This window comes from Brassica oleracea, chromosome C9 (genome assembly GCF_000695525.1).
Source record: "Brassica oleracea var. oleracea cultivar TO1000 chromosome C9, BOL, whole genome shotgun sequence".
NCBI lineage: Eukaryota > Viridiplantae > Streptophyta > Magnoliopsida > Brassicales > Brassicaceae > Brassica > Brassica oleracea.
Window position 1 is genome coordinate 4,029,404 of NC_027756.1, and position 10,181 is coordinate 4,039,584.

The 10,181-nt window shown below is 34.3% G+C and overlaps 1 protein-coding gene across 2 annotated transcripts in view; it reads left to right on the top strand.

The window, feature by feature from the left end:
• The window catches only part of LOC106318939 (receptor-like protein 12), an 11,633-nt gene extending 7,102 nt beyond the window's left edge, over nt 1-4,531 (top strand). The window contains exon 2 of one of the 2 annotated variants that reach the window (XM_013757113.1): nt 2,305-4,531. In XM_013757113.1, the coding sequence (XP_013612567.1) occupies nt 2,305-4,421 (2,117 nt within the window). In that variant the 3' untranslated portion in view covers nt 4,422-4,531. Of the gene's footprint in view, nt 1-1,948 lie in introns of those variants that run through there. The other variant, XM_013757112.1, reaches the window with a different exon arrangement.
• The last annotated feature ends 5,650 nt before the right edge of the window (nt 4,532-10,181 follow it).

A 10,181-nucleotide genomic window follows, 5' to 3' on the forward strand; every position in this document is an offset into this window, starting at 1 on the left:
TCCGTCGGTATATTCCGACGACCAATGTCCGTCGGAATACACAGAGGAATCCACTACGTCGGAATTGTCCGAGGAACGTTCTCCGTCGGTAAATAGTTTTTCCGATGAACTTTGGTCTCGTGTGTCCGCATCGTAATATCGTCGGAAGTTCGTCAGAATGACGTTTCTCGGTATTCGTCAGAAAGTCGTCGGAAGTTCTGACGAAATTCCGACGAATTTTTTTTTTCCGACAAAACGATACCGACGGACAGGTTCGTCAGAAATTCGTCGGAATCGGTCTATTCCGACGAATTTCTGACGATTTCGGCCATCAGAATCTCCCTGTTTTCTTGTAGTGGATCGAGTATGTGCTGGAAAGGCGCTAAGAGGTAAGGAAATGGACTGATTAGGTACATGGTTAGCTCAATTATACTAGGGGCCCTCGGGAATTTTTTTTTAAGAAAATGACTAGGATAGCATTAAAATTTTTTTTGTCACAAATATAACTTTAAAGAATAAAAATGACCAAAATAGCACTTAATGTTTTATCAAAAGAGATGAATATGCACTTATACCCCAATGGTAAATTAATTTAGACATTAGGGTTTAGAGTTAAGGAGTGAAGTTTAGGATTTAGGGTTTAGGGTTTAGAGTTTAAGGTTTAGAGTTTGGAGATGGAGTTTAGGGTTTAGAGTTAAGGGGTGGGGTTTAGGATTTAGAGTTTAGGATTTAGGGTTTATAGTTTAGGGTTTAGGGTTTAGAGTTTAGGGTTTAGAGTTAAGGGGTAGGGTTTAGGATCTAGAGTTTAGGGTTTAGGGTTTAGGATTTAGGGTTTAGAGTTTAGGGTTTAGAGTTGGGGAGTGGAGTTTTGGGATAAGATTTCAAATTTTGAAAAAAAAAAAAAAATTTTAATTTTTCAAAAGATAAAATGATATTTTGGTCATTTTAGTTTTTGATAGCTATTTTTGTGACATGAACTTAGAAATGTGTCATTCTGGAGATTTGCCCTTTTTTTTCCGACCCTATAATAGTTACTGTTTATATTTTAATGGTAAAAAGTTCACATCTGCTCTCGATGGACGTAAACGGGTAACCTCGTCGTTCCTTGATTCCTCGCTTTGATGATTTCAATTATATTGGATATCTTGTGTGCTGAAGAATAGTTTTTTTTTTTTTGCTAAAAGTGTGCTGAAGAATAGTTGCCTCTTATTGTGTTGGATGTTCTTTTTGTGGGTTTATATGATTCTATTTTGGAAATGTATATGATTAAGAGAAATACCTCAGAATAGTTTTACAAAGATTTCATCACAAAAATAATTTTGAAGGGTCAAAACGATTTAAATAGGTTTAACTAAAGAGGTAAAATGTGGGGGGAATATTTTGAAAAAGAATTTTTGGAAAAATTGAGAAAAAAGATTTTTGAATACTGAATAAATAAAAAATATTTTATTAACTTATTTTATTTAATAATAATAAAATATATAAAAAGTAAATGCTTTTCTAATTTTTTTCTAAATCTATAATGTTTTTTGAATGATAAAATATATAAAAACAAATATATTTTAGTCAAAAAATTACTTTTAAAATATAAAATTTATTTTTGGATATAAACATATTTTTTAATTATTATTAAATAAAATAAATTAATTAAATATAATAATTTTTTGAATATTGAATATTTATTGGAGAACATTATCATTTTGTAAATGCGTTTCTAAATGTTTTTCTAAAAACTATGTTGATTCTATATGGACTGCATGTGAAAAGTAAACGTAACGCGCCCGCCCAATACAGAAAAGGAAGAAATTGCAAGGCCCTTTAGATCATCAAGACCTGATTTGCCATTGTGAAAGTAAACGCAATGTGCTGACTCCTTCTCAACCACATGATCGTATCTTGTCGTCGCTTTAGTATATCTAAATAAAAGGTTTGGTTAGTATCCTCCACAAAAACAATTGTTCAGCTTTTTCCTCCTTCAACTAGTTATCTTTGAAAAGTCAGTAGGAAGACTTGCCAAGTCAAGCTCTTTTATATAAAATGTTCCTTTATAACAAGAAGTGTGCAAGCTATAGGCATGTCCATCACATACCATTCAAGTCTAAAAATCAACTTTGTTTCCAGATTGTAGAGAGATGATGATTCGAAGCCAACCTTATTGTTTTCGTGGTATAGTTACCATTTGTTTCTTCTTTTTCCTTCACCCCTTACCAAACACCTTTGCTTCTCCTACACGGTCCTTGTGCCGCCACGACCAAAGAGATGCTCTTTTGGAGTTAAAAAAGGAGTTCCCGAGCCATACCCTCAATGACAAGCTTGCAACAACACTTTCATGGAACAAAAGCGTCGACTGCTGTTCTTGGTGGGGTGTCACGTGTGATGATGTACTGGGACAGGTGATATCACTAGAACTCCAATCTTATTCTACTGCCAACACGTCTTTGAAAGCTAGCAGTGGTCTTTTTAAACTTCAGCATCTTCGTCACCTAGACCTTTCAGATTGCAGTCTCCATGGAGAGATCCCTTCCTCCATTGGAAATCTTTCTCATCTTACATATCTTGATCTTTCTTTTAATCAATTCATAGGAGAAGTTCCTCCTTCAATCGGTAACCTTAACCAACTAAGGTACTTGAGTCTTTGGAGTAATGATCTCAAAGGTAATATTCCCACTTCGATGGTCAACTTAACGAAGCTTTCAGATTTGGACGTAAAGGGAAATCAATTCACTGGTGGGGTTATAATATTAGCCAATTTAACCAGCCTGTCCGAGTTAAACCTCTCTTACAACAACTTCAATTCCTCTATTTCTGTGGACCTAAGTGGACTCCACAACTTAAAGCGATTCATAGGCGATGGCAACTCATTTTTTGGACCTTTTCCCTCATCCCTGCTCATGATTTCTTCATTACGAATGATTACCTTAGGTGGAAACCAATTAGAGGGACCTTTAGATTTAGGGAATATGTCTTCATCGTCAAATCTTGGTTCGTTAGATGTTAGCTACAACAAGTTTAGTGGGCTAATCCCACCATCTATATCGAAATTACACAGTCTTGCAGTTTTAGATCTTAGTCATAACAATTTCAAAGGAATAGTCCCTAGATCTATATCTAGTTTAGTCAACCTCACTTCCCTTGACCTTTCCTATAATAAGTTGGAAGGTCAAATTCCATCTCTTTTGTGGAGATCGTCTACGTTGTGGTCTTTAGAGCTTTCTCATAATATGTTCAGCAGCTTCAACAAACCAGTAGAAGTTGTTGATGGAGCATCATTAAGAGAGTTACGTCTTGGTTCAAATTCACTCCAAGTACCATTTCCCCATTGGATTTGCAAGCTAAAAGATTTATGGGCCTTAGATCTTTCCAACAACCAATTCACCGGTTCCATTCCTCAATGTTTGAAGAATGCCACTTCTCTGACAGAGATAAGGCTGCAAAACAACAGTTTAAGTGGATTTCTACCAGAGTCATTCAGCAATCTCACTGGCCTAAAATCACTTGACGTCAGCCACAACGATTTGGTGGGAAAACTTCCAAGATCTTTGATCCATTGCAAGCTCATGAGGCTTCTGAATGTGGATGGAAACAAGATCAATGACACCTTTCCGTTTTGGTTGGGCTCTTTGCAAATATTAAAGATCCTTGTGCTTCGTTCAAATGCATTCCATGGTCCAGTCTATAACACTACAACCTATTTAGGGTTTCGAGGTATGCGGATCATCAACATAGCCAACAACAACTTCGTTGGATCATTACCAAAAGATTACTTTGCCAACTGGACTGAAATGTCAATTGTGTGGAGTAATGAAGATTCACCAGAGTCGGAGTACATGGGGGATGATTCCCATATGTACGAAGATTCCATTGATTTGGTGTACAAAGGAGTAGAAACGGATTTCAAGCGCATCTTCCAAGCCTTCAAAGCCATCGATTTTTCTGGAAACCGATTTTCCGGACATATCCCTGGATCCATTGGTGAACTGAACGAGTTGCGATTTCTCAACTTGTCAGGAAATGCATTCACAGGCAACATCCCACCTTCCTTGTCGAATCTTGCAAAGCTTGAAGCACTAGACTTATCGCGTAATAACTTGTCTGGTGAAATTCCTCAAGGTCTCGGGAAGCTCTCGTTTCTGTCGTACATCAACTTCTCCCACAACCACCTACAAGGATTGGTGCCACAGAGCACACAGTTTCAAAGTCAAAAATGTTCTTCATTCATGGGTAACTCCAGACTATATGGACTCGAGAAAATGTGTAATGAAAACCATGTCAATGTCCCCGTTCTTACATCGCAGCCACTTCAGGAATCTTTGTCAGATTCGAAAGAGCCAGTACTGAACTGGATAGTAGCCGCAATAGCATATGGACCTGGTGTGTTTTGTGGATTAGTCCTCGGACATATCTTTACTTCACACAAACATGAGTGGTTCATAGCTCGTTAAGCCTATCTCTCACGCTTCGTCAACTTTGTACTCTGGTAAGTAGTTCGTCAAGTGTTTGTTCATTGTAATTTTATACTTTGTAGTATTATAATAAATGTTGTCAATGTTAACAGTTGTACTGTTCACAGTTCTCGCTATTTTGTAATGCGGTTCGTCTATATGTTTCTCAGTTGTCTTTAACAAAATCTCTAGAAAAATCATGTGTTAGTAACGGTTTCTCTAGAAACGTTATGTTTTGTGCATATAAATAGGATTTAGTATTATGGGGGAATTAAGAGGAAAAAAGAAATGTAGTCTCTATTTCTGCTAATAAACAAAAAATAATAAATTATAAAACCACAAAGCAAGAAATTTGAATAAACCTGAATGACGCAAGATGTTTGACAAAACAGTCGAAAGTTGGGACTTACTGTTGAAGCGTGCTATACAAAGTTACCATACTTATACTAACATTTAAGGGTTAGGGAGTGGGAACTTAACGAAGATCTATGCTATTAAAATAGATTTTACAACTTTCTATCATGTGTGATTTTTTTATAAACGGATATTTCCAAAAAAAATGTATTTAATGTATTTTTTATATCTGTACTATTTCAACATGATATTTCTAATGTTTCCAAAGATTTGTTGATCTTTCTAATGTTTTCAAAGATTTGTTGCCTCATTTTAAGGATTATTAAGCTTTTTTGGTAAAATTATTTAGATATTTGTTATTTGGTACAACTTAATCATTTTCTATTTATTTTTCTATTTAATCTTCATGAAAATATTATAAATATTTACCTACGATCTCTCTTATATATCATTTCCTTTTAGTTACGTAAAGTAACCAATTTTGTTAATATTTTAGAATAATCCATCAGTTTACACTAATTAATTGGTAGTGGCATGCGATGATAAGAAATAATAAAGGGAAATTGCCGCGTATACTACATTCATAATAAATGATAAATATAATCCCGTTTACTAGCATGTGCAAGCTTGGAAACATTGCAGGATTGAGTAAATCATCACGGGCAAGCAAGACACGATCTTTTACCCCCAAAAAAAAGGTTCCTCTATGATTAATACTCCACAGGAAGAAGTTGCGAGCAAGACACGATCTTTTGACAAGATGAAAAGTGAAGCCGAGAAATGCAATGTGATAAATTCTGCTATGAGAAAAACAGAGCTTGAGGGTGCAACTTATACAAAGGCATGTCCTTCATTGCTTAAACTAGAATGCTTGGCTTTTCTAGTCTCCTAATTGTTTCTTTTTCTTTTGGGACAGAGAGAAGAAGTCTTTTTGGAAAGGATATATTGTCTGTGTTTTAGCACTCCTTTTTAATGTCTATGTATGTACTTTCAAAGAAGGCAACAACAACAAGAGGCAGCAGAGCCCGTGGGCGGAAGAGAGCTGCACAAGAGATTCCCCTGCCTTGAAAATTTAGGTAATAGATTCCATTCCAAGTTTTGTCAAGCTTAATATATCCAGGAGAAAAAAAAAACATCTTTTAGATGAAAATTGCTCGAATTGTACTGTTCTGTGAAAAAGTAAATGCACATGCAACGCCGTTTTGATCACCATGACTTGATTTGTCATATGTAAGTTCATTTGTCATAAAATATTTATATGATACCTAAAAAATAATTAAATCCGAACCAAAATTATCCAACCTTTAAATGAGCTTGGTTCCAAAATGAATCTTGTAGAGTTATAAAACCATGAAAGTTCAGCAATGGTTGCATTACTTGCCATGCACGGCTTCGTTCTAAAAAAAAATCTTAAAATATATTAATTATATAACTGGTATTTGTAAGACAGAGATTGCGAAAAAAAAACAATCTGAAATTGTTTGACCACCAAAACTTGATTTGATCATTCGCACCCGTTTTGGCGAACAAGTAAACACCAAGAATTTAAGATATTTGAAAAAAAAACTAAGAAATGTTGAATCATTTGTTATATAATCGATATATGCTCTTAAGCTTTATTTTAACAACAGTGAAAAAAAAATATGTTATTAACTGTGGTTAAAAAGTATTAATAAGTTAAAACAAAAACTGAAATATAAAAATAAATATAAAAAATTACACTCTCCCGCTGGAGAGACAATATATATTGTGTTGGCTACTTCATTTCTTCTTCTCTCTCAGATTTTGCAGAAGAAGAATGGCTGAAGAACAACTTTACCAGCAGATGTGCTCAACGAAGCCACTGATAGTTGTAAGCTCTTATCATCACCATCTTCTTCTTCTTATGATTCTCGATCGTTTATTACCTCTTCCTCGTTTAGGTTTATATTATCCATCGATCATAGCTCGTTGCTCATATAGTAGCTTCTAATCTCTGTTTCTGACTGTGATTATCGGTTAAGCTCCTCAATCCATGATCCATCGATCTGTTTGCTTAGCATGATGATTCCGATGGAAACTGACTGTTATCGTTTGTTCATAAATTAGTTTCGACTGTTGTTGTAACTTCTAATGATGTTAGATCATCCTTTGAGTTGAAAGATAGATAGATTCTCTTCGCATACTCTAACCGTGAAGCTACTACATTCTCTTTAGCATGCTCTATGTTGTTATACTGCTTCGATTCTGAGTTTAAACAGTTTATGCTTCGCATTTACTTTTTATCGTTTACATTGTTCATATATTAGCTTCGCTTGTTCTTGTAACTTCTAATCATCAAGATCTGTAATTTTCGAAAGCAGTACTGTTTGTTGTTAGATCACCGATAGATTCTCTTTCGCATACTCTATATATGCTGCTTTACTCTGAAGATATAGATTCTCTTTCACATGCTCTATGCTTTTAACTTTGCCTCGATTCTCAAGATGAAAAACGTATACCGTAAGCCTTTACTTTGAATTCATCGCTTGTTGTTGTGAATCATCGTGTGATCTCTAGTTTTGGTATTCATTATGCCTATCAAGGCATTCTTTGGGATGTGCTTGGTTGATGTTGTTGCCTATTTGAGGTAGAGCTTACTGTATCTCTTTTTTGGTTAGATTTCTCGAGTTTAGGATCTGATTCTATTTTCTTACCATGATTAATCCAATGAAAAAGATTACTGTTTGCGCTTACTGGAGTTCTGAAAACCTGATATGATGTACCTTTGGTGTTTGTTTAGTCTACGAAACACTTTGGTGTCCTTGTGGATTGTTACAATGCTTTTTTTTACAGTGATTTTTCAGGGTCTGATCCATGAAGGACATGTTCAACTCCTACATGCTGCTGGAATATCTAGCTACACTTTGCTGATAACCCATATGAGGGAGAATGATGGAGTGGATGTCTTAGCTTCAGCCACACTCAACATCATAATTGCAGAAACAGACCGCATTAGGGTAAGACGAAACAACTTGTTTTTTTTTTTAAATTAATTGTTTCCTTTCATTAATTGCATGTCTCAATATATCAACCTTTACTCTCTTTTGTAGGCTTTGAGAACCGCTGAAAAGAACCTCCAGACTACTGCCTCCAACATTGGGAAAAAGGATCAAAGGCACAGTTTGAACAAAAACAAGGTCTGTCTATATTCATTATTTTTTCTTACTCTTTTTTCTTACATTTGATCTTATATTGGTATCTGTCTTGAGGAGCTGACTACCGCTCTCGCCTTGCGTCCAGAGACTGCTGCCAACGTTGGTCAGAGAGCGCACTGGACGAGGGAGAAAGAGGCTTGTAAAACACGTGTAGCTAACATGGAGCAAAACAACTGATCGACCTCCACGTATGCATTTCTAAAAAGACTATACGACTTTTAAGAAAAATTCCTTCTATGCAAAATGTTGAGAATGTTTTAGCTTTGTGATTGTACGGTTCCAACAAGGTATTTGCATTGTAGGTTGTGGCTTGGAACCATTCCCACTTGTGAATCCATTTTACAAGGATTTAGACATGATGAACCATACTTTTACATCCTTTTTTTCTTTCTTAAAACAAGTTTAACATATAGTTTCATACCCTCAAATTTGAATATGTATCAAACCCATGATTCAGGTATTAATTAAATATCTATGTTTCAAGATTAAAGAACACGAATGCAATTAAAATTCACTTTGTGTATTATATTGTGGACATTAAATTATTAGGCATAGATATCAGAAACAAGCCTAAGTTTTAATTTATGAAATATTCTCTTTCCCGTTGATTTGATAACTGAATAACTTGCAGATGAAAGTTTAAAAAATTAATTTAGCAAAAAAAAAGAAGTTAAAAAAAATACTCAGACTATATATTTACCCTCTCCGCCGAAAAAGAACCAGTTAGTACTAAGTAATGTATAGTAACTGTAAACATGGTGGATCATTCAAAAGAAAATACATGATCACTTTTAAGTTAAAATTTACTTGAAGTTGAATTACAAAAAGAAATTGAACTAATGGGAATCATTTACCCTTTCATCCTCCCATGTTGAGCTCAAATTTCGTTAGGTCTATTATGCAAGCACCAAAAAAATATACAATTCAAACATTTAATATTTCACCATGTTATTTCTTTTAGTTCATACCGAATGCATGTCCTAAACTATTTTAAATATTGTATAGTATCAGGTTTGATACCGAGCTACTGATGTCCGCACATGTACCTTAGTACATCTCCAACTCAACTCTATTTTCCCCTCTAAAATAGTGTATACCTATCTTTTACTCTATATATAGAGTAATTTTTTATTTTTTGTTCAGCACTGTATTTTTCACTCTAAAATAGAGTACCATTGGAACAATATTCAATTCTATTATAGAGTTATTCTATTTTAAAGGAAAAAATAAAATAAACCAATGAAAATGGTTAAGTTAATTAAATATATATTATATCGCTTATAGTTTAGAATAGGTCAACAATCTCCAAACACGATGGATGCAAAGGTTTCTTATACATCGCCAATGGAAAATGCTTAACTTTAATCTTTGCCATGGGAGAAACGTGCAGCCTCATTTGACTATGTTATATGATATTTAGTATATTATATTTTAATTATGTTCGCTATGCAATGTGACACGTTTATACTCACGTTCACACAAGTGAAAAAAGAAAAATGTTAATATTTGGTTCTAATTGTCAAATCAACTATTCATAGTTATATTCTTAATTTTTTGACATCTTATGAATATTGAGCAAAATTGTCTATATAAAAGTGATGTTTAAGGTTAATTTATTTGTTTCTTAATATGGAACCCACAACCCGACCTTCCTTCTTCTCAAGTTACTCCCCAAATTTATCATAGAAATCTAAAATGTACGGTAAAAACGTACTTCAAGCTGTGAGGTATCCCATTTAGGGGCAGTGGGGAGCGACACGTACTAGAGAAGCATACAAGAGCAACTTCGTTGCAAAGTTATCAAAGAGTATCTATCTATATATATATAAAGACGTTGGTGACCCTCCTGTGATGCCACGTGAAAAGTCGTCATCCTAAAAGCGACACATGTCCCCTTTCACAAAAACGGTGCGTTTCTTTTATTTTTGTTTGTGTTCCGTCTGGGTTTTCGTTTTTTTCTGGTGTCATTATTTTAGTTTATAAAGTCCAGTCCACTAAGAATTAATTCCAAATGTATATTCGAGACTTATACATATTGGACTACTTTGTTAAATTGGGCCAAATTTTAATCTTAACAAAATAATAAAGTAGAAAATATAAAACGATTTTAAATCAATAAAATATTACAAACGAAAATAAACAGAAATTATAATAAATATAAATATAGAATACTTATGTCGGTAGAAGAAGATATGACAATAATGGCGATGGTGGAAGAAATGACAACGGT